General features: G+C 32.8%; 1 protein-coding gene across 1 annotated transcript; it reads left to right on the top strand.

Moving 5' to 3' along the window:
• The first annotated feature begins 1,198 nt into the window (after positions 1-1,198).
• Positions 1,199-2,961, top strand: LOC107914274 (probable methyltransferase TCM_000336). Its single transcript, XM_016843142.2, has 4 exons — positions 1,199-1,444; positions 1,519-1,923; positions 2,135-2,407; positions 2,480-2,961. The coding sequence occupies exons 1-4, from the start codon at positions 1,370-1,372 to the stop codon at positions 2,813-2,815; spliced, it is 1,089 nt and encodes a 362-aa protein (XP_016698631.1). The 5' UTR covers positions 1,199-1,369; the 3' UTR covers positions 2,816-2,961.
• Positions 2,962-26,717: the final 23,756 nt, after the last annotated feature.

Raw genomic sequence — 26,717 nt, forward strand, 5'->3', positions numbered from 1 at the left:
ATCTTTCCGATACCCATATCTTTGACTTTCTATAAATATGGATGATTTTCAATAAATATTTATATCAAGAGTCGAATTGTATTTTGTTTCATCTACTCAAAAAATGAGTAAATTAGTCCATATACACTATATCAAAGAGAAAACTAGTCATTCTATTAAAATTTTCATCTATTTCTATTGTTAAAAGTTAATCAATGCATGCCAAGTGTAATTGTTTGATTATTATGCCAGCCACTTTACTTTTTATCAATAGAAATGAACAAAACTTTTAGCAAAAAGGATCAATTTATTCTTTAATAAATGTATAGGGATTAATTTACTTATTTTTTTAGAGAAGAGGCGAATGGCAATATATCTATTAGTATAAGGGTCTTTATAATACTTTTACTGGTTTTTATTTGATATATTCTCAATGTATAAATTTATACATTGATAATGAATATCATTGCAGCTAGAAACTAAGAAAATCATGAAGTAGAAACTTTTCAATATTGTATTGAACTTGATTAATCTAATTATATGACAGTATTTTTAACTAATTTTGATGTTAACATTGATAATCTATTAATAGATTAACTGCGGTTAACCACTTCCTGACTTGAACTAATTAGAGATGACAATGAAATAAGGTAAAAGGCGAATATTATCAAAATTACATCACTTTACTATTAACATGCTCTACTCTGATCACCACCATCCTACACTATGAATGTTAAAACTTTAATATCTATTTAATATTTAATAGCCATTTCTATTACTTTCAACATGCATTTGATACAAACATGATATACTAATTTATGAATATCTTACCTAATTATTTTGAGGTTTATCATATAATATCTTATTGCACTTTTATCATTTTAAAAGTTAAGATATATAAAGGTAAAATCGTATAATTTCAAACAAGAAGTCGAGCAGGATGAAGCAAACATATATTACAATTGCTCCATACTCATCTTTTTAAAATAATTTCTAATCTCGTTCAGTCTCACTTCAACAGTTTAAATAAAGAAAATCTCTCCATTCAAAACAAATCAACTTGAAATCTATCAAACAATTTAAATTTTATTTAATAAAAAATACTTATCAACCTTAAAAATTTGTAAATATAAAACTTAAATTTTCTATTAATCATTCAAACTTCAAATTAAGTGAATTGAACTTAAGTTAAAATAACAACCTAAATAACATTAAATTCTAGGTTGTATCCTTTAACACCCCGTAACGCTTAAAAAATTCAACTTTAAACAATCTAAAACAAATTGAATACTTCAAAATAACCCCGAATAATAAACTACTTTTATCATTAAATTTTGGCTTTAAAAGGGGACCAAGTAAAATCTCAGCTACAAGAGCTTGCTTTTCTAACATGGATGTAGAGAGAGTGTTTCATATGAGTGGAGGAGTGGGCAAGACTAGCTATGCCCAGAATTCTTCTCTCCAGGTCTGTCCTCGCCTTGTACCTTTTCTCATTATTTTCTTTGTGCTATGATCTTGACTGGTTTTTTTGTTCAACAGAAAAAGGCTTCAGACATGATGAAACATGTAACCATGGAAACTATACAACAGCTCTACCATGAAGTAACAGCCAAGAGCTTAGGGATAGCTGATTTAGGATGCTCTTCAGGACCCAACTCATTGTCCCTCATCAAAGACATTGTCGAAGCCGTTGAAGGAAGTTGCCATAAGACTTTTCGTCCCTTACCAGAGTTTCAAGTTTTCCTCAATGATCTTCCAACAAATGACTTCAATTCGGTTTTTAAGACCTTGCCTGATTTCTATAGGGACCTTAAAAAAGACAAAACTGAAAGGTGCCCGGCTATTTTCATAGCAGGTTACCCTGGTTCATTTTATGGCAGACTATTCCCAAACAATTGCTTGCACTTCATCTATTCTTCTTACAGTTTGCATTGGCTCTCCAAGGTTTAATTACAATCTACACTTTTAAAGTTTTTTAGTTAAATTGGGGGTTGCTTTATTTTGGCGGCTTTGGTTTTCTTTTTCTGGTCAATATTATTATTTATCACCAATATTTATAGTAATTGATAGCTATAACAAGCATTATATGCATACAGCAACAATAAAACAACAGACAAGAATTTGTTGAATTAATGATTATATGCATGCCATGCAGGTTCCCCCATCTCTTTACGATGAGCATGGCAAGTCTATCAACAGAGGGAACGCTTACATATCGGAATCGAGCCCTCCAAGTGTGTCCCGAGCGTACTGGAACCAGTTCCAGGAAGATTTTTCATTGTTCCTGAAATCACGATCAGAGGAGCTTGTCACAGGAGGGAGAATGGTGCTCATTATTTTGGGAAGAATAGGCCATAATCATGTTGATAGAGGCAATTCTTTCTTCTGGGAAATTCTGTCAAGATGCCTCGCCATATCAGTTTCTCAGGTCCCGCATTGTTTAGTATAATTCACATATGCATATACTCCTTGGTTGACATGTTTCCACGTGTTTTTGCAGGGAGAAATTGAAGAGGAAAAGCTAGATTGTTATGATGTCCATTTTTATGCAGCATCAAGAAATGAAATAGAAGAAGAAGTGGGAAGAGAAGGTTCCTTCGAATTGGAAAGGGTAGAGATGTTTGAGATTGAGCGAGAAGTTCAGAGGGGAGAGAGCTATGGCACAGCAGTGGCCATGACAGTGAGGGCAATCCAAGAATCCATGCTTTACAACCATTTTGGAAATGGGATCAACTTAGATGCCTTGTTTAACAATTATGGGAAAATGATAGATCAAGAAATGGCTAAACAAGAAATTAAACCCATCACTTTTCTTCTTGTTCTTAAGAAATTATGATATGGTATCATGTTAGATATATTACATGAAACTTGAATTTAAACCCCATCAGTTTTGTTGTAGTTATTAAGTTTCAAACCTCAATTAAGTACAACAAAAACCCTGTAACAACTAAGAAATTTAGATGCAACTGATATTTTAGTCTCTATCTTCTTTTCACTAAATATTATAGACAAACCGAAAAGAAATGACATAATAACTTATTTGGCTCCTTTCATTTAATTTTTTGCATCTGTAGTTCTTAAATTTGTATTATTTATGAAATCAACCTAAAATAGATGAAAAAGTTAAAAATTAATTAACTTTTTTAACATGGCAACCGGCCTGAAAGTCCATGTGTATGTCATGTTAAAAATTAATTAATTTTTTAAAAATAAAAAATATTTAAAAAATTCATAATTCATAATTTTTAATTTTTAATTTTTAAATTATTTTTTATTTAAAAAATTAATTAATTATTAATGTGGTATCTACATATATGCCACATCAGCAAAATTTATATATTTTAATTTTTTTATCTATTTTAGTATTACTTAACAAACAGTACAAATGTAAGAATTAAAGGAAGCAAAAAAAATTAAATTAAATACTAAAATGATATTTTTTATAAAATTAATAGACTAATAAGTCATTATGTAAACGAAAATGCATCAAAAGTTCTGCAAAGGCATGAAATCTATGTTGACATAGGCATTTGAAATTGGAAGCCTCAAATCCCTCTTGGCTTGGGCTTTGCAAAACTATCATTGTTGAGTGTGCGAGTTTTGGCCAATTGGATAACCAATATAAATAATACAATGCATTCAAGTAAGTTGATTTTTGAGTTCGAATCGAGTTAAATTTTATAATTCGAATAATTGAAACAATATGTTGGTCTAAATTAGAGGTGTCCATGGGCCGGGCCAGGCCGGATTCGGGCCGGGCCCCAGAAAAAAATTTCAGCCCGCTACCTATGCCTGGGCTTGGCCCAGCCTAAAATATGGGCCTGAAATTTTGTCCAGGCTCGGCCCGGGAAAAAATTCCTAAGCCCGAGCCCGGCCCGGCCCATTTTTTAATATACACCAAAAATTTAGTTTAAAAATAAAAAATAAAAAAAAGTATTTTAAAAATATTTTAAAATAAAAAAATAAAAAATATATTTATTATATTCGGACCGGACCGGGCCCAGGCCAAAAAAGTAGTGCCCGAGGCCCGGCCCGTTTTCTAAACGAGCCTCATTTTTTTGCCCAAACCCATATTTCGAGCCTATATTTTTACCTGAACCCTCCCATATTTTGGTTCGAAAAAGTTTTTAAATATATATGGTTTCAAATTGATGTGCTCTAACATGGAATTAGTTATAATGTAACAAGATTTTAATTTGACATGTTAAATTTTTTTAATTTAACTTAAATAATTTCACTCAATTTGATTCGACTCGAATCAAATTTTATTTCACTCAACTTGATTTGAAAAAATTTTAAATCGAGTTAGGATGATAAAATAAGACTCGCAAACTCAATTGACTCGAAATTTTTCACTCAATTCGATCCAATGTTCACCTTAGGTTAATATATTTTGTCATGCTATCTTTGATAGGTTAGTTCCTTTCTTTATGCTTCTCTTTTGGCATGAGGGTCCCTTTTAGCCAAGTTGCAAGTGTGATATATACATATTTATATATAGTTAATTGCAAGGCCAATGGCGCACGAGACATTTGTGGAATAGTGGGAACAATCTCCATTAGGATAGTGCAATTTGATTTGTTGTAAAAAGACAACAAAGATTGAGAACTCCCAAAAGTGTTCTTTGATGTAAGGTAAAGACAGACATTAGTGTTGAAAGCTTTAGGACAAATGGACTACAACATGAACTGTGATGGTCGTCTATTCAACTCTGCTCCTACTGTGTCAGTCTCCCACGGTCGCTAGCTACGGGAAATCCAAGGAACCCCATTTAAAGCATGAAATTTGTTTCGACGTTGGGCAATGAAGGAAATGGAGATGTAGGACAATATACACGTATACTTATAAAATTATATAAACAGTAATTCATATAAACTGTGAGATGATGTAAAGTTAGTGAACACTTTAATTTTAGCAAACTAAAAAGTACGAGTTGAATTTTTAGAGCTTGCTTACAAGTTATGTTTACAGATTATATTTTATTACTAGAAGATTTAGTATTTATTAGTATAATATATTTAGCATTTATTAGCATAAAATCTTAAGTTATTTCTTTCCATATTTAGTATTTTTTTGTTATAAATATCATTGTTACATTGTTTAAAATAGATGAGTAGAAATAATAAAAACCTTAGTAGATAATTTTGTTGTTAAATTTTCTCATTTCTTCGCAATTTTTTCTTCCTTATTATCGAAATTCCAACAATTGGTATTAGAGTTATCTTCTTAAGGGTCGTTGTTGTTATTTCTATGTTATAAATTGCTTCTATGAGTTTTTCACCACCTTTATAGTTTGTTTTTAATGACAAAATTTATCATATATGGGTTGTTAGGATGAAGACTTATTTGCAAGCATATGACTCATGGAAGGTTGTGAATATTGATGTCGAGATCGCACCATTGAGGGACAATGCTACAACCACTCAAATCAAGCACCACGGTGACGGACAAGCTAAATGATATAATGCAATGTCTTGTATACAGAATGAAGTCTCGGATATCATATTCACACGCATTATGGCCTGCGAAACCCCAAAATAATTTTGGAATAAGTTAAAGGAAGAGTTTCAAAGTTCAAACAAGACCAGACAACAACAACTCATTAATCTCATGAGAGATTTTGAGAATTTGTAGATGAAGGAGGCTGAAACAATGAAGTAGTACGCAAACAGAATTATGATAGTAGTTAATAACATTAGGTTACTTAGGGAAGGGTTTGCAGATAGCAGGGTCGTTGAGAAGGTCATAACAATGCTTCTTGAGAGGTATGAATCAAATATTTCCTCACTTAAAGACTTAAGGGACCTTTCGTCGATCTCTCTTTTAGAGTTAATAAATGCATTGTATGCTCAAGAGCAAAGAAGAGCATCAAGGATAAAAGAGCACGCAGAAAAAGCACTGTGAGCCCTAAGTATTGAAGTTGCGAACCCCAAGAAACATAAGGGAAAGAAAGGTTGGTCAGAGAGGAAGGAGAAGTCAATACAATTTGGTGGAAAGAAGAAATATTCACCATGCTTTCATTGCAAGAAAAACACTCACCTTGAGAAATATTGTTGGTTCAGACTAGATACTAAGTGAAGATCATGCAAGCAGTTAGGCCACATGGAGAAGGTAAGCAAAAGCAAAGGGCGAACCCCTCAACAGAGTGTGCAAGCTCAAGCAACTAAGAGAGATCACATTCAAGAGGAGGAGGTGTTTGCAGCCACAAGTTCAACATTAAAAAATAGAGTCGCAAAAAGTTGGTTGATCCATAGGGGATGCACCAACCACATTACCTCAAATGAAAGCATCTTCAGGAAGATTGACCAAAGTTGCAATCTTAAGGTGAGGATTGGTAACGACGAACTCTTAGAAGCTAAGGGGAGAGGCGAAGTGGTGATCCGCTCGTCATCAGGTACAAAAATAATTTCTAATGTTCTCTTTATACTTGCGATAGCTCAGAATCTCATTAGCATTGGTCAACTGTTGACCACCAACGGATATACTAACGTTCAAAGTGTGAATACTGCTATAAAATAAAGAGTTATGAGGCGGTATCCGCAAGTATATGTGTTGAGTTGTAATATAGATTTTACAACGAAGTAGGTGAGTACTCCGAGGATCATACCCAAGGGAGGCGAGTACTAAATCAATCTTAACCTAAACAATTAAAGATCTAATTAATACTTTAAGTCAGTTATAGTACGATAGTAAAATAAGAAATATTTTTATGGTTTGTAAAATAATGAAATAAAATATCATAAAAATAAATTAAAACTGCAAGAGATAGAGATAAATAAAGTAAATCAAATCTGAGGATGGGTGATCAGCTCACTTCGGCAATTCCAATTAACTGTCGTTTTGGGTTCCTCATCAACCAACTAGGCGCTACACTAGCAGGATCTTCTGATTTTCCACTAACATAACGAGTCAACAAGAACTACTTATCTTCCGACCTCACAGTCCAGCCTGGCTTGGGGTAAAGGTGTTCACGAATGGGCAATACCAATTTTGGGTTGATTCCCACCTTGATGACTTCCCAAGGTTGCCAGGCCTAGGGTTTGTTTCACGCTCTTCCTTTTCCAAATAGTTGATCTATTGAGTAACCCTACAAAACAGTTAAGAGATCGTGCCTCCACTCGCTAATCCCCCATACAAGGATTAGTTCCTCATGGCTTTCATAAACAACATGGACAGAATGAAAGAATTAATCATAAGGAATGGATTGAAATAAAGTAATTAAGAAAGCCTGATTAGTATTGATGAATAACATGAACCCACAGAAGTTTATCTCCTTTACAATCATATCTCTTGAAGAAAACAAATAACTAAAACTATGAAAACCTAAAGAAAACAAGAAAACAAAACCTTACACCTAAAAGAGAGAATCTAAGCTAATGAGGTCTGTCTATAATGTGCACCAAAGGAGCCTATGTAACAGCCCGATTTTTTACCCTAATCAGAATAGTGGTTTTGGGGACATAAATCCGAGTTCAAAAAATATTTTAATATTTTTTGTGTGTTTATTATGTGTGATTTTACATGTGTGAAAGTTTCATGAATTAATTTTATTGTTTGTGTGCTTAATTTAATAAAAGAACTTAATCGCGTTAAATGAAAAAGTGGCTAATTAATGTGTAAGTGCTAATTTGCTAATTTCTTTATAATGTGAAGTCCTTAATTGGTAATTAGCCCACTATTAAAATTAGTGGACGACAATGGTCAAGAATGACCTTAAATTATATGTTTTATATATTTAGTAATAAAGGTTAAATTAGTAAATGAATAAATAATATATGTTATAATAAAACAAAACATTAAAAGCCACCATTTGTTCATCTTTCTTCACTGAATTTAGAAAAGAAAAACAAGTTTTGAAAGCTTGAAACATTCGGCCATTTTGAAGCTAAATTCAAGGTTAGTTTTTGTTCGATTTTTGATAACTTTTACGTTTTGAAGATCGTTGCTTCAAGTACTACAAGACCCATGCTTGAATTTTTGAAATTGATGATGATTTTATGTTTTTGTATTGATGATAGCTTGTGATTTTTGTTGTTTGATGCTAAAATATCAAAGATATGTGAAAGATTAACATGTTTGGTCTTTGGATTTTTGATGAATTTGAGCAATTAGAGCTAAATTGTGAAAATAATATTTTGAGGGACTAAAATGTGAAAAAAATGAAATATATGGACTTGTATGGATCTTATGAATATTCGGCCCTAGCATGGTATATGAAAATTTTGTGTATTTTGTGTTTTATGCAATAGAGACTAAATTGCAAAAAAATGTAAAATGTCAGGGGCAAAATAATAACTTGTCTATTTATGTGTTTTTGGATTTAATTGAATGAATGTGTGGTTAAATTAGTTAAATTTGAATTTATTTAGATCAAGAACAGAGGAAAACGGAATTAGATCGGGGGAAATCGAAAGTAGTCGAATAGTCAATTTCGTCTGTCGATATCCGAGGTAAGTCTATAAGAATTTAAATTTTGTTAAATTCGAGGATATATAAATGTTATGTGATAAATTGAATTGTTTGAATAAATATAAGCCTTGGCCAAATGTGATTTTGAGATAGGGACTATGTTTTGAGTTTGATTCGATCGAGATTCAATGTCCGAAAGCCCCGTACAAACCCTAGGAATAGTTAGGATACATATGTCATGACATAGGATTTTCGATGTGTGTTTTTGTGTAAGACCACGTCTGGGACGTTGGCATCGATTTGTGTTTACATGTAAGACCATGTCTGGGACATTGGCATCGTATTTAATTCGTGTAAGACCTTGTTTGGGACAGTGGCATCGATATGTGATTACATGTAAGACCACGTCTGGGACGTTAGCATTGTACGAGCCTTCCGACTATCCGCGTATCCTTTTTAATTTTGAATGGTTCAATGGGCAATATGAAGTAAAGACCAAATGTGAAATCGAATTACAGGTTCAGGTATGTGTTAGTTATTTGTTTAAATGAAAACAAGGTAAGTTGATTATTTGAAATGATATAAAGTTTTGTGAATATGAATTATGGGTTAGCATATTTGATCATATAAGTGATTCGGCCTATTGATGTATTAGTGATAATAAAAGTGAATATATATATATGTGTAAATGATTGATTATATTCGGCCATAAGGTATACTTATGTGTGATTAAACTGTGACCTTTGTAATAAATGATATACTTGTATTGGAAAAATATGTGTAATCGGTCTTATTAACCTAATGTTAATATGAAAATGTATGTATAAATGTTTTTGCTTATAACTTACTAAGCATAAATAGCTTACTGTGTGTGTGTTCTTGTTTACCTCTGTTTTATAGATTTTGGAGCCAAGTTATGAGCTCAGAAATCGTCAGCAAAGTGTATCACACTGTCGACTATTTTCGGTATTTTATAAGATGAATTTGTTTGAAAATATGGCATGTATAGGCTAGTTTAGGAGTTAGTTTATTTCGAAAGTGAATGTATAAAAGCCATGCGAAAAAGGCTTAATTTCCTTGCTTGTGTTCGGTTTTGATTTAATTATGGCTTAAGTTTATTTTGGTCATGGTTTAATCTTATATGGTTAGTAATCACATGGTAAGGTATATATATGTGATATGTGTGGTATGTTTGGTTTTGGTATTAAGTGAGGTTGGTTATGGCTTATAAAATGTAATATGTATATGAAGCTTGGAAGCTATTTATAATTCAACTTATTAAAGTAGTAAAAAGAATGATCATGTGTTTGAATGTGTATTGGTTATCTTGATATGTTTGCTTGAAGATCGGTAATTAAAGATAAAAATGTTAGGTTTAATATTTGAGTTGAAAATATGCCACATTTATGATATTAGGCATATGTGTACTAAGTTAGGTGATGATAATTGGACAAAGATTTGTGGTTTTATTATTAAGTTGAAATGGCATGTTTTAAATGAACAATTTGGTTTAGAACTGAAAATTTAATTGTGCTAAGATGATAAGTATGATATTCGGTTTATAGCATTATATAAATATACTATGGATTGGATGATTTATATACAATGATCGAATATGTAATGATTAGCTTTGTAGTGATAATGAAACATGGATATTTGGAAATGACTCAATTGTGTACACATATGCGCAAGTTGGTAAATGGAAAATATGCATGTTTTTGGTTCTTTGAAATGTTCAATAATTGTTTATGTTACTTTTGATCTTGGTCATTAAGCTTTATTTTATGATTTGTTTAATCTACTAAGAGTAAGTATACTATTAAGTAAAAAGGTATTTAGTAAATTATTATTATTCGAATATCATTGTAATGGTAATTGCATAATATGTATTGTGTATGTGCATATAAAATGCTAATAGATTATACATATCATTAATCTATTATTTGTGGTTAAATATGGTGATTGTATAAAAAAATGTGAATAATGGTTTAGATAATAGATGTTTTGAATATTTAATAATTGAATAATAAAGAACATGACTTGTGCTTAAATGTGACTGGTGGTTGATCATGAGTTTTATTTTGAACATGATAAATTAGATATATGAAATGGTGCATTATTCAATGCATTATTCGACCCTTGTAATATTATTAGGGTTTCATATGTTATGTTAAATTTTGAAATATGCGTATGTGCATAAGTTTTTAAATGGTATGTTTGACATTCTTTTAATGAGATAGAAATAGTAAATGCCTGTCCTGATCTGTGCTATGTCAGGTAATGCCTTGTAACCCTAATCCGACGATGGATACGGGTTAGAGGTGTTATAGCCTATTTATAGCCTTCAAGTAGTCGTCGTCTTTAACCCTAGGTTAGCTGACATTCTCGAGCTTTAAGTTCGATGGTGCAGATCAAAATGCCCCTACTTTGTGCTTTATTCCCGTTACAGAGTCGATATCATGACACACTAGGACCTATATCGCGACATAGCAACTAGTCTACTTTTCTACAGCTGTCTTCAGAGGGATGCCGCAACATCCTTAACCTATGTCGTGACCTCAAAGGCAGTTTCTCACTTTCTCTATTCTACCCTCTATGTTGCAACATCGAATCTCTCATGTTGTGACATAGCATCCAGTATTGACCCGAAATGTCTTCCAATGGTCTCTTGCACAGTCACGAAGTACATTAGCTTTCCCTTAAGCCTTATTTGACCCTTAAGGTTAATAAAAGGCTCAATGTGTACATTTTATTGAATGCAAATAAAACTAAATAAACTTAATTAAAACATAACGAAAATGTTTGTATTCAAGCTCCTTAAATGTGAAAACTAGTTTAATTTGCTACACAGAATCACGATAGATCAAACTCCCTTACACTTAAGTCATTGCTCGTCCTCAAGCAACATAAACAAAGATGACAAAATAAAAATAATGACCCTTGAACAAGTATGGTACAAGTATTAATTTTGGAGCATATGACTTAGGCATTTCACACTTACTAACAATTTCAACATGTGAGTAGTAGACTTACTGCTTTTGATCACAAACGTCTAAGTTAAGTATGTTACAGAATATAAAAGTATTAAGGTTCTAACCTATAGAGATCCATCAAAAATTCATACAAGTACTTTGATTATCCGAGTAGAATACAAATAGTCGTTTATGTGAATGTTTAATATGATGTCCGTTCATGTATAAGGATACTTAGGTCACATAGGGTTTTTCGGCTTGTAATGTTTTGAAGCTTAGAATAGGTATGGAATTCAAAAATAGTAAGCATCAAAAGGTTATAAACACGAAAATAGTTTGACAAATCATATTCATCCCTATTCTTCCCCTTTTAGTGACATTTACCCGCTTAACGCCTTATTTCTCTTTTTCTCACCTTCATTGTCTCTCCATAGGAAGTCATAGCATGACATAGTAACTATGGCTAGCCTTACAAGTTTTTATGCACTAATGCATGAGTTTTTCTTTCTTTTTTTGACTTTTCTCTTTTTTAATACGTCCCACTTATGAATGTTTTTTTGCTAGCTTAAGACTTCTTTTACTCAAACCAATTTTTTTTTTGGAATTTTCTTTTTGTTTCGCACATTATGCTAACTTATAGTTCCTATATCACACCGATCTTTCCTATTTCACTCGAATTTTACAAACTCTACCGTGATGTATCTACTTAACCCTCAATATGTATGGCCAAATGTCTATAATCGTGTGATACAGGACCAAAGAAAAAGGGCATATACAAATTAACATTTTCAGGCTTAGGGTTTGTAATGCAATTCATTAAGAAGTGTCAAAAGGCTCAAAATTGGTACTAAATGTGAAGTATAAATAGGATAGATTTTTGGCTCTGGATGTGTTCCAAACAATGCCTTAGGTCATCCCTAAATATCTCATCCTGCACAAACTTAATCAACCAAACAAACACAAATTCAACCATTTATCATTCATACTAGCATACTCGTTTCCTTGTATTTTCTATATCACTTGGTACAAATGATAGCTTAATACCTATTTATAGTGTAACATATAGAACTTTAGTAGTCTAATAATAAAAAATTTAAAATCACCTATCATTACATCAAATTTATTTATAAACATAAGCAACCTATGTACATGCTCCTGACCAATCACTTGTATTTCTACAAGCTTAAGCACAACAAAAGATAGAAAAATTTAAAAACAACCTATGTTACCCCCCACACTTTAGTCAACAGATTGTCCTCAATGTGTAGCCCATTAAAAGATAAGAAAAGAAGTTACTCGATTGATCATGATTGCTTTAACTTCTATTGGTGGGTTCTTCCTCCTTTGATCGTGTAAAGCTCGAATTGTTTGGGTCTCCTTCATGTTGGTTTTTTTAAGAAACATATTTAAAAAATTTCAAGAAAGACCAGAAAAAATATAAATTCCTAGTCCTAAAAATTGGTTTACAATTGTTACAAGCCCTAGAATTTAAAACCTTCAATTTTTTCATAAATCCATCTACTTCTAAAACTAAGATCCTACTAGATTTATTCTTTAATATTAGTCTTCATCTTCTTGAAATCCCCTTTTTCTTCTTTCCTCTTTCTGTTTTTTTTTGTAGAAGAACAAATTGTTTGAATAAATCATTATCGAGTAACTTCCTTGGTAGACTTATAGTTTTACCCGTTCGCTCGATGGGTACTCCTACCCTTCTACACAATTTTGTAATTAGATGAGGGAAAATATTCCATTTCCTAAATTCCTTGCATGTCAACCATGTTTATCCATATTTCAATAAATATTTTCTTCTTTTAGAGGATCCCATATGTTATGATGGCTTGAATTGGGCTAATCTCAGACATTTTTTATATAGGCCATATTTTTTAACAAGCAAATTTCATCCACATCTTGGCTCTTGGCATCATTAGTTCCTAATTGAATGTTTCAGCTCTTGTCATTTCCATTTTATATGTCCACATCTCTTTCCCTTCTATAAGGAATCTCAATATTTATTCTGTATCGATATTTCTGAATTCCTTCATATATGTTTTATAGAGATAATCATGATAATAATATGGCACATCATAAATTTGGAAAATACACATCTCAATTACCGAGGCATTAATCCCTCTGTCCTTCACAAAAGAGTGCATCTCGTAAAAGGGTTTAGCCGCTTCCCTTTGTTTTAAGTCTAAAAAGAATTCTTGCACTATAGGAATTATTAGGGGTTCTTCAGATGGTAGACAAAATTTTTTCCATTCTCTTTCAATTGCATTATCCCACATTCCTTTGCAATTCCTCATCAGGTGATCAAATTCCTGCTCTTGAATAAAAATGTACAATTGTACTTGTTGCAAGTATTTGTCCATATCGCCTTCTTGAAATTCAATGGTTGGGCTTGAAGCGCTTGCACTAAAACTTGCCATAGGATAATTTGTCTTTATTATTTGTGCGCCTTAATATTTGTTGATGGGAAAAGAGAATAAACTACAGAAATAGAGTGGCTATGTGTTATATTTATAGTTTAGGAAGAAAAAATAATTTATTCAAGAGTTATAATCTAATTCTACTAAATAAACAGTTAAAGAACCAAAATCCTAATATAATTAGACTACAAAAACATCAGAAGTTAGGTTAATTTTGAAAGAAAATTTTACGCCGTGTTGTCGCAACATCCCTAGGTGATGTCACGACGTCGAGGACAGGCTCCAGAGTAAAAACAATTTTACTTGTGGCGACATTCTGGGTGATGTCGCGACATGGAGACCAAATTTCTTGGTGCCTTGATGAGTTATCGCCTTGTTTACCTTCTTCATCATTGCTCTCTTCGTTATTGACTTCCCCTTAATTCATGATAAATTCCACAATGTATTACGGTATAAAGTTTGTTCGTTGACAATTGAGTTGATTGTCCCTCCAAAATAGTTTTTCACTCTTTGACTATTTACAAGAAAACACTGCCCCTCTTTTTCGATCAGCTCTATTGTTCCATAAGAGGTTACCTGATGTATTGTATACGGACATGTCCACCTTGATTTCAATTTCCCAGGAAATAATTTCAATCGAGAGTTGAACAATAAGACTTTCTGCCTAGGTGACAATTCTCGTTTTCTAATCTTCACATCGTGTCAAATTCTACTCCTTTTTGTATACATTTTAGTATTTTCGTAGGCCATGAAATGAAATTCTTCTAATTCTTGGAGTTGAAGTAATCTTTCTTTCTTCGCTAATTTTGGATCTAAATTTAACTCCTTAATTGCCTAGTATGCTTTCCTTTGAAATTTAATTGGTAAATGGAAATTCTTACCATAGACTAGCTTGTACGGAGACATTCCTAATGGAGTTTTATATGTTTTTTTATAAGCCCACAAGGCATCGTCTAGCTTACCCGCCCAATCTTTTCGACTTAGATTTACTGTTTTCTCCAAAATCTATTTTATTTCTTGGTTGGATACCTCTGGTTGTCCATTTACCTGTGGATGATATGTCGAGGTCATTCGGTGCTTATGTTGTATTTAGCCAAAGCTGCTTCTAACTACTTGCTACAAAAATGAGATCCTTCATTGCTGACCAACATTCGTGATGTACCAAATCAAGCGAATATATTTTTTCACAAGAATCTTACAACTGACTTTGTACCATTAGTGGGCAGTGCAACAACTTTGACCCGTTTTGAAACATAGTCAATAGCCAAGAAGATATATTGATTCCAAAAAGAACTTGGAAAAGATCCCATGAAATCAGTCCCCCAAACATCAAACACCTCGACTTCAATTATCCCTGTTTGTGGAATTTCATCTCTCTAAGCTATGGTCCCGATTCTTTGACATCTATCACATCCTTGTATGAATTCATAAGCATCTCTATTCATAGTGGGCCAGTAAAACCTGATTGTAATATTTTCTGGGTTGTCCTTTTTCCACCAAAATATCCTCCGGGGGGGACATGTGTGACATCCTTGTAAAATATCATTTATCTCTTCCTCTGCTACACACCATCGAACTAATTAATCTGCACATTATTGAAACACGTATGGTTCCTTCCACCGGATTCGTGAATTATTCTTTTTTTCTGCTGCCAAGACGCTTGGGCCAGGAAAACCCCTCGTGCAATATAATTAACATGGTTCCCATACCATGTTATTCTATGCTTACCATATCTTGGTTGATTAATGTCTACCATGAGTAGTTACTTATCTACTAAAGTCTCATTAATCTCTTCTGTATCTTCTTCCTGTAGATTGCCCTCAATTCTTGATAAACGATCTGCTATTTGATTTTCAGTTCTCTTTCTGTCCATAACCCATAAATCAGATTCTTGAAGTAACAAAAAACATCTCATTAATCTGGCTTTTGTTTCTTTTTTCTTCATAACATATTTTAGGTCAGAATGATTAGTGTACACATAGACTTGGTTTGCCATTAAATAAGGTTGAAATTTTTTGCAAGCGAACACTACTGCCAACATCTCTTTTTTAGTTGTAGTATAATTACATTGCATTAGATTCAGTGTATTGCCAGCATAATGATTAGCTCCAAATAATTTTTTTCAACTTTTGTCCCTAAACTGCACGTATTGCATAATCACTAGCATCACACATAATAATAAAGGGTTTTGTCCAATTTGGAGTGATTATTATAGGGACAGATATGAGTTTGGCTTTTATTAACTCAAAGGCTTCAATGCAACTTTGATCGAAGACGAAAGGTGTTTATTTCTTAAAAAGTTGATTTAAGGTTTTCAAAATATGAGCAAAATCTTTGATAAATCTTTGGAAGAATCCTACATGGCTGAAAAAATTTTGAACACCTTTCACATTAGTTGGATATGGAAGATGTTTAATCACCTCAATTTTTGCTTTATCTATTTCCATACCCCTTCCTAATATTTGGGACCCTAGAACCAGACCCTCTTTTACCATAAAATGATATTTTTCCCAATTGAACACTAGGTTAGTTTCATCGCATCATTTCATCACTTTCTCAAGATTACCTAAACATTCTTGAAACAAGTTTCCATATACCGAAAAATCATCCATGAAAACGTTCAAACCTTCTTCTAACATGTCAAAAAAGATAAAAGTCATGCATCTCATGAAAGTTGTTGGAGCATTCTATAATATAAAGGGCATTCCTTTAAAGGCATATGTGTCGAAAGGGCACGGGAAAGTAGCTTTCTCTTGGTCATTAGGGTAAATTGGAATTTGATGATACCCTAAATACCTATCAAGGAAAAAATAATAGTCTTTTCCCACTAACTAATCCAGCATTTGGTCAATGAGAGGCAATGCGAAGTGGTTTTTTTTGTAGCACTCAATTTCTTGGAATCAATAGATACCCTCAAACCAGTAACTGTTCATGTTGGAATCAGTTCATTCTTATTATTCTCAACTACAGTTAGACCTCCCTTCTTTGGAACATGCTGGGTTGGGCTAGCCCATTCACTATCAGAGATGGCATAAATAATACATGCGTCTAACCATTTGATCAGTTCCTTTTTTACCACTTTCTTCATGGCTAGATTAAGTTTTCGTTGAGTATCCACTACAAGTTTTTTTCCTTCCTCAAACCTGATTTTGTGTTGGTAGAATACAATATTGATTCCTTTGATATCGGTAAGGGTCCATCCTATCATTTTTTTATGCATCTTCAAGATATTCAGTAGAGCTTCTTCCTGTTTTTCATTTAAGCAAGCAACAATAATTACAAGTAACGTATTTTTTTCTCCAAAATATCCATTTAAATGCTTTTCCATTTTTTTCTTCCTATTTAAATGCTCGGGTCATGGCTTTAATTCTAACTCAGGGGGTTTGGCGATGGATGAAACGTTTTTACCGAATTTGGTGTAATTTGCTCTGGTTCTTCCTTACTTTCTCTCCACCAATCCAATTGGTTTACCATATGATTATTCTTTTTTTTTTGCATTATCCCCTTCTTCCTTTGTTTCGTAGCCTATTAATTCTTGTGTGCTAGACTCTATTGGTTACATTCTTGCTTTTTACTTCCTACAGCTTCCAATTCTAGGTTTTTTGTTTCATGACATTCTAGCCAGGCAAATTCATTAATGCTAGATGTTTCCAAAATTTCTATTATCTCCTTCTGATTTTTTGTCCAAATACTTCCCCTAGCCATAATATAAAATTTTTGTTTATTTTGACTATCCAAGCCATAATAGAATTGTTGAATTTGAACCATAAAATGTATGCCTTTACCTAGTATAGATCTAAGGGTTCTTTTGAATTTATCCCATGCTTGCCCTAAGGTTTCAGTAATACCTTGCTAAAATAAAATAACAGTATATAGCTATTGAATATCTTAGTCATCAGCAATGCTCGACGAAGAAATAGTTGCAGAAAATCGACCCAGGTAGTAATAGTGTCTAGAAGGAATATTTTTAACCACATTTTTACCTTCCCCTCTAGCGCAAATAGAATCAGCAGCAATTTGGTAATCTCTGGTAAAACTCTTGCATAGCTGACAGTGTTGCATATATGGTCAAATTTCCTCAGGAATGCTATGGGATCTTCATTAGTGTAATCATCAAATCTAACATTACAAGTAATCCGAGTTAATAAAGTTGGGTTTAGTTCAAAATGTGCACTGTGAATAATAGGTCGAGACAACAAAATTGCATCGAATAATATCCCTAAGACCTACATATTGTTAATCTGATATACTATTAGAACAAGTCGTATCAACAACTTAAAAATTTCATCATTAAGCTTTAAAATGGAAAAATGAAAATTAATTTAGTGACATTACCTTACCAGCAACGACGCTAACAACTTGACCGCCTCAGGATGAACTAACGTCCAAAGTGTGAATACTGGTATAAAATAGAGAGTTATGAGGCGGTATCTACAAGTATACGGGTCGAGTTGTAACATAGATTTTACAAGGAAGTAGCTCAGTACTGCGAGGATCATACCCAAGTGAGGCGAGTACTAAATCAATCTTAGCCTAAAAAATTAAAGATCTAATTAATACTTTAATTCAGTTATAGTATGAGAGTAAAATTAGAAATATTTTTATGGTTTGTAAAATAATGAAATAAATATCATAAAAAGAAATTAAAACTACAAGAAATAGAGATAATTAAAGTAAATCAAATCTAAGGATGGATGATCAGCTCACTTTGGCATTTCCAATTAACTGTCATCTTGGGTTCCTTTTCAACCAACTAGTCACTATCTTAGCAGGATCTTCCGATCTTCCACTAACATAATGAGTCAAAAAGAACTACTTATCTTCCAAACTCACAGTCCAGACAAGATTAGGGTAAAGGTGTTCACCAATGGGCAATACCAATTTTAGATTAATTCCCACCTTGATGACTTCCTAGGGCAGTTAAACCTAGGGTTTGTTTCATGCTCTGCCTTTTTCAAATAGTTGATCCGTTGAGTAACCTTATAAAACAGTTAAGAGATCATGCCTCCACTCGCTAGTCCCCCGTAAAAGGATTAGTTCCTCATGAATTTCATAAACAACATGGAAAGAATGGAAGAATTAATCATAAGGAATGGATTGAAATAAAGAGTTTCAGAAAGCCTAATTGATATTGATGAATAACATGAATCCACGAAATTTTATCTCCTTTACAATCAGATCTCTTGAAGAAAAGAAATAATTAAAACTATGAAAACCTAAAGAAAACAAGAAAACAAAACCTTAAACCTAAGGAGAGAATCTAAGCTAATGAGATCTCTTTATAATGTGTGCCAAAGGAGCCTATTTATAGCCTTCAAGTAGTCGTCATCCTTAACCTTAGGTTAGCTGACGTTCTCGAGATTTAAGTTCGATTGTGCAGATCAAAACCTCCCTACTTTGTATTTATTCTCGTCACAGAGTTGATGTCGCGACACACCAGGACCTATGTTGTGACATAGCAGCTAGTCTACTCCTGTACAACTGTCTTTAGGGGGATGTCGCGACACCCTCAGTGTAACAACCCAATTTTAGTGGTGTCAAAAATAGTGGTTTCAAGACCACGAATCTCACAAGTTATTTATTATTTTAATGTTTATTTAATGTCTATGAAGTTATTTTAAGGCATATTAAATCTTTTTTATGAAATTTTGAGGTTTAAATGGTTAATTATGAAAAAAAGACTAAACTGAAAAAGGTGTAAAATATGGTTTCTATTAATTAAATGGACTATGGTTTTGGAAATGAAACTTAATGGATTTAATTGATAATTATTCCATACCTATTGTTAATGGAAAGTTATGGACTGATGTTTATTATTATTTAGTTAAAATAATAAAGGATAAAATGGTAAATTAAAAATTAAACAAAACAAACAAAGAAAAAAAAAGTGAGTTGTCACCTTCTTTGTGCTATCATTAAAAATTAAAGAGAGATAAACACCATTGCTAGGTTTTGGTTCGGTTAGGAGATTTTTCTTTGCATGGTAGGTAATTCTCACTTGTTCTTAATGATTTTTGTGTTTTTGAACTCGCATTAGCTTAATCTAGCTAGTCCAGGGGTCAATTTGTAAAACTGTTAAAGGTTGAGGGACTTTCCATGATGGTTTTTGAATGTATTTTGATGTTAATTGAAAGATTATTACTCTTGGTTGTTAAACAAACTTGTTTTGTTAAGTGATTTTTAGTGAATTTAGGGTTTAGGGATTAAATTATTTCAATCGTAAATTCCATGAATTTTGAGTGAAATGAGTAAAAATGTGAATTGATATAGGTATAGGGAAGAATCGACTAACATGTATAGAGGGTTAAAGTAGTTAAATTTTAAGTTACGACCTTAATGACTAAATTGTGAAAAAGTTAAAATAGGAGGGGTAATTTTGTAATTTTATGATAATATGAGTTATAGATTGAATTGAATGCTTGAGGTTAATTGAGGTACTTAATTGAATGAAACTATTTATTTAGATCAAGATAAGCAACAATTGGACTTAAATTGAGGAAAGGTGAAAGCTTTGGATTAGTTTTCAACTCTAATTCTACGACTATAGTTATCGAGGTAAGTTCGTATAAATTATAGTCTTACTAATGATATTTTGATTGGTTATCAATTATACTGTGTTAGTTATCTTGAAAATGCGTGTATATCGATGCTTTGAGTAATTGATGGATAAATAATCTCGTTTGAACCTTAAGAATTCTTAGGATACGAATGACATATCATTAGGGATTTCATGTTTTGGGTGTTGGTCTTGAATGCCCTACTGATGGTTGACGTCCTGCATTTATTGTAGATTCTCCACAGCTTATGTGAGCAACATTGTGTAGCTAACATTTCGACCCACAATTAGTGTGAACAGGCCCATTTCACAACTCATGTAAGCACTATTGAAAAGGAAAGGTTACGGTTATATGGAAAGGCACACTATGTGTGATCATTCTCGAGTATCCAATTTAATTCTAGATGGTTCAATGGGTAAACAAAGGTTCATGGCAAGGTATGTGTAAAATTGGGTAATGGTTCATAATCTTATGAAAAGGTTAATGTGATAGATAACGTGTACATGAAAATCTACTTATGATATGGTTGAACTTATATGTATCATGTATGAACTTACTAATTTGTGAGTTTGGTGATACTTAGAGGATTGTATTAAGCTTATGAGTATGGTAAAGATGTTATGCACATTTTATAAATTGAGCTTATGAATGGTAAGTTATGTTTGAGTTTATATGAGCTTACTAAGAACTAGTTGCATACGTAGCTATTTTCCTTTGTTTCATAGATTATCGAAAGCTCGATCGATTGAAAGCATGTTGGAGATCTATCACACTATCCAACAATCACTTCGGTAGTTTTTGAGTTATTTTGGCCAAGGTTATAAATGGCATGTATAGGATCTTTTTATAATGAATGTCTTTGAATATGTTAGTGATCAACTTGGTATGAATATGTTTTGGAGTCTGTAATTTTTTATGTTAGACTTATAATGCTTAGGAAACTTTAAGTCTTTTGGTCACTTTTAAGTAATTGTAATATATGGTCCTTTTGGTATGTTTGTGGTGAAATGTGAAAGGTTAAATTGATGTAATTAGGGAGCTAAATTGGCTATGTTTTGTGCTTAATATGTGGCATTACAGTCTTGTTTGATTGAAGTTGTTTTGGTAAAAATGTGGTGCCTTTGAATGACATATTGGTTAGATGAAATAAATTGTTTGAACTAGTATGTTTAGATGTGTTTGAAAGATGTTTAGGTCTATTGAATGTATGCACAAATAGAGTGGATGATTGGGTATGTTTTGGTCTTGAAATGACTTGATTTTAGAGTCAAATTATGGAGCACACGGCCTAGGACATGGGTTGTCACATGGTTGTGTGACACACACGGCCTGGCTACACGACCGTGTGTCACTTATTATTTTTGGTATAATTTTCACACGATCATGTCTAGCACACAGCCTACGACACGACCGTGTGTCACAAGTCAATGAGTTGCACAGTCTGGCACACAGCCTACAACACAGTCGTGTGACCTAATTCAGTGAGTTACATGATTTAAGACACGGACTGGGACATCGTCGTGTGTCCCTTTGTTCGATTGTTACATGGTCTAGGCTATGTCACACGGCCTTTAGACCCCTATTTTCAAAATTTTCAACTTTGTATTGAATGCAAATAAAATTAAAGAAACTTAATTAAATGCAAATTTTATTTAATGCAAATAAAAGACTTAATGTGCACATTTTATTGAATGCAAATAAAATTAAAGAAACTTAATTAAAACATAATGAAAATGCTTGTATCCAAGCTCCTTAAATGTGAAAACTAGTTTAATCTGCTACACTAAATCACGGTAGATCAACTGTATAAGAAAAATTACAATGTAATTTTTATGGATTATGGCCGCAATATATTTGATTCATTGGGACAAGAAGTTGTAACAGTCTCAACGAAAAATAGAAGTTTCATGTTGGATTGGAATTTGGCGAACTCAAGGGCCTATACCAGTTCTATTGATTATGCGAACCTTTGGCACAAAAGAATGAGACATGCGAACTATAAAACCTTTAGTTAAATGTGCGAGGCAGGTTTAGTTCAAGAAACAATCAGTGTTGAGAAGCAAAATGGCAACTGCAAAGTCTGCCAACTTGGAAAGCAGGCGAGGTTACCATTCCTAGCGAACAAAGGCTCAAGAAAAGATACAGTTGGTGCACTCTAACGTGTATGGACCCATGAAAACACCCTCATTAAATGGGTGTAGATACTTTGTTTTTTTCATTGACGACTACATGAAGTATTACTAGGTTTATTTTTTGAAACAAAAAACTAATTTTGCAAAATTATTTTGGAAATTTAAGGTACGAGTTGAGAACTAGACTGACAGGAAGCTGAAGAAGATCAAGTCTAACAATGGAAACGAGTACACCTTTGAGAAATTCCAAAGCTATTGTAAAGAAGCTGGAACCCATCACCAACGAACCAATATTTACACTCAGTAGCAAAATGGAGTGTGCGAAAGGAAGAATAGGACAGTTGTAATGTCCCGAAAATATTAAATTGTGTTTTATTAATTTTTACCATTTCTAAGTGTCTATTTCAATGGTTAAAGGCTTTGGTATTGTGCTAGGGGTCTTTGGTTTGAATCTCTGCATAGGTAATGGGATATATTTTTGGTCAGTTTCGGTGATACTATAAAGAGGAATTTGGATGGTTTTGTGACTCCTAAAAATCTGATAAAGTATAGTAATTGGATTAGTGGGCTAGTTGGGATATGGGGGTTTTAGTTTTATTTTATTTTATCTTTATTAAATTTTGTTTTTTAAATTTGAAATTAAAGAGGTTAAGGAGTTAGCAAAAAAATCTACTCCTATTTTTACACGTTTCTTTGTGTTTTTCCACTTTCTTTAATTTTTTTCCTTTCCTTTGTTTTGGTTCTTATAGCTCCATTATGCTATATTGTTTTTCTTCTTTCTATGCTAATTCAAGTTACATTGTGATTTCTTTTTCTTCCATTAATCAATTCTATTCTGCTCGTGGCCCTACTGTCTTCCAATCCATTTTTATTGTCATGTTTCGGTACGTACTCGGGCATGTAGAGATGTTAATTTCGTTAATTCTTGAGTAAGTTGGGGTTTTTGTTTTGGTTGTTATGGTAGTGATTAGTGATGTTGGTTAATTCATTACGTTTAGGAGAGAACCGTGATACGTTTGGCGTCCCTCCATCAATTGAGGAATCGTGAGGTTGTTGTTCGTTTTAAGCTGAGCGTATGAATATGTTTTTGGAGGTGTTGATTGAGTTAAATGTGTTCATTTCTTGATTAATTTATTGAATCGATAATGAAATTGACCGTTTTAAATATCTTATTTAGGTTTTGGATTACTAGTGCTTGAATTGGCGTTAGAAACCCAGGTGTGTAACAAGAAACACAAAAAATAGTGAACGGCAAAAGCTGAAAATCTGCCCAGTCAATGCCACAAAATCATGTGCCAAGCCGTGGGGTAAGTCGTGTGCGAAAAATGGTTGTGTGGCAGGCCATGTGTTGGATCGTGTGTGACACACGGTCTGGGCTATTTGCGTCGTGTGGGCAACACGAGCGTGTGTAAGGTTGTGTAAGCCACACGGGCTGACCATTTAGGTCATGTGGGCCCAAATTTCTAAACTTTTCCCTAAGGTCATACACGTCATTCTAATCGACTGTGGGCTTTCTGTGTGGTCGGTATATGCTCAAATAGACTATAAAATATGAAATCCGGTCATCTGTTTGCACAAATTATTATAGTTGTTCGTCTATTTGAAACATCGTATGATAAGTAAACCTTGTAATAGGCTATGAGTAACCTAAAAAATACTATGTATGCTTTGTATCTGTTATGTCATGCATGTATAACTATAACATATCCGTTTTCTGTTCTGGTCTATGTTTGTGTCTGGGATGGGAAATGCTATGTGGAGGAAATATTTCTGTGAATGGCGATAACTCACCTATTACATTGGTAGCTCCGCTGCAAATATTCTGTAAAGTGTTATATCGACACTAAGTGGTATGTTGGGTTGGATGGGTATTTTATACCCCATATGGTGTGTTGGAATGGTCGGAGATGGTGTGTAGTGGATGGGGGTAGAAATATAAATATGTTTTGTAATACTTTCATATTATTCTGTTTCTGTTAAATCTATCTTATATAAATTAACTGATTAAGTTATTTGTTACATACTAAGTTTCGAAAACTCATATTTTTTTACTGATATTTTCATGTAATCCTAGACTTAGGCGGGTCAGTGCCACGGGAGATCGGTTACACAAAAAATACTTTATTTAAATATATTTAAATTTGGATTTAAGCGTTTTTTAATATTTGGACTATTTTGGAATGTCTTGGTTTTTGGCGGGTCGGTGTCACTGTGGACTTGTGTTTGATGTTAGTTTATAAGTTTATCATATATATGTTATTTTGGGTGGTACACTTTTGGAATTTTTATCACCTTGTTGTTGTGTGTCAATATGGTTAAGATGATGTATGTTTCCATAGCCAATTTGGTATGTGATGGAGTAGTTGCAATGTGATCAAGTATGGTATGTTTTGAGATGGAAATGAGTTAGATGTGTATGGTTGAAATATGGCCAACTATGCATATGTTTAGGTATGTTTGATTGACTATGATTGAGGTGCCTTGCATGGCATATTGGTCGTATGATAATGGTCTATTAAATTTGTAACAGCCCATTTTCTATTAAATTGGAACAGTGGTTTCGGGACTACAAATTCGACATCGAAAAATTTATTTTATTATTATTTTAATGTCTGCAGCATGATAGTAGCATCGTATAAAAATTTTGTTAAAAAATTTTACCGTTTGCATGCTTAATTTGGTAAAAAGGACTAAAACGCATAAAGTGAAAAAGTTGAGTTCTAATAGCTAAAGGTATTTAATAGCTATAGAACATTAAAGCATGAGTCCTTATTTTGTAAATAGACCATTAAAATTAGTAGTGGACAAGTTTGGACATCATTAATGGGATTAAGTAAGGTTATATAAGTAATTTGATACTTAAATAAACAAAATAAGTAAAATAAAACCAAATTACCTTGTCCATCTTCTCCTAGCCGAATTTCTAAGGAAGAAAATCACCATTTTTGAGCATCCAAGCATTCGGCCAACACTTCTTAGTGCATGTAAGTGATTTTTGTTCCTGTTTTTAATGATTTCTATGTTTTTGGAATCGTAGCTTAATCTAGCTAGCCTGGGGACTAATTTGCAAAATTGTTAAAAGTCTAGGGTTTTACCATGAATGTATGTTAGTTGTTTTTAATTTTTGATGGATGAAAATGAATGTTTGATGATAGTTGAACAACTTTTGTAAAAGAATTTTTGATGAATTTGTCAATTAAGGATTAAATTAAAAAATAGAAAAATGTTCATCATGAAAATGTGAAATAAATGAAATGTAGGGCTTGGTAAAGGCTTAGGTGATATTCAGCTATAGTGGGTTGGTACTAAATTGCATGAATTTTCATTTTTATGAGTTAGGGACTAAATTGAAGTGAATTCAAAACTATAGGGGCAAAAGTAGAATTTTGCCAAAACATGATTTTTGGATTAAATTGAATAGAATGAAATTTGAATGAGTTAAATTTGATTATATAGATCAAGAAAAGCAACATACAGATTTAGTTCGGGGAAAAAAAGTGTTGGATTAATCGATCGTATTTCTCCGTTCATGTTTGAGGTAAGTTCGTTAATTTAAATTGCATTGAATTATGTTCGATTTAAATTCTTTTATGTTATATATATTAATATTACAACTCTCCAGAAATATACAACAAAGTTTCAGCAACTTTGGGATCTTGTTTGAACCTTAGGAATATATAGGATACAAATGACATGTCATTAGGGGTTACCGTGTTTCGGGTGCTGGTCTTGTATGTCCTACCGGTAGCTGAGTTTTCGACATGTGTTGGGTTACTTGACAGTTTGTGTGAGCAACACGGTGCAGCTACGTCCTGACTAACAGCTTGTGTGAGCAGACCCAACATTTATATGAGATATTAGAAATTAGTGGTTTCGATCACTTGTTAGCATATAGTGTGCAAGATTCCCGAGTATGTGATATTGTTCTAGTGGTTCAACGGGTATGAAAATGGGAAAGTTCGACAAATGCTTCAATAAGTGATGCTATAAAAATATGAAAAGGTATGAGTTGGTGATGTTTCAAATATGCTTAGCCATATTCATGAAAGTGTGAATCCTTATAAGTAGTGTGCATAAAAGCTATGATGTTTTGAGATGATTTGCTAAGCTATGTGGTTATCTAACTTAAAAGGTTGTTTTTGCTTAGGCTCATGCCAAGTTATGTTGGATTGTCTCAAATTTTTTTTATGCTTATACATTAAAAGGGTAAGCTTTGTTTTTGAATTACGAACTTACTAAGCA

Source organism: Gossypium hirsutum, chromosome D10 (genome assembly GCF_007990345.1).
Source record: "Gossypium hirsutum isolate 1008001.06 chromosome D10, Gossypium_hirsutum_v2.1, whole genome shotgun sequence".
In the NCBI taxonomy this organism is placed as follows: Eukaryota; Viridiplantae; Streptophyta; class Magnoliopsida; order Malvales; family Malvaceae; genus Gossypium; species Gossypium hirsutum.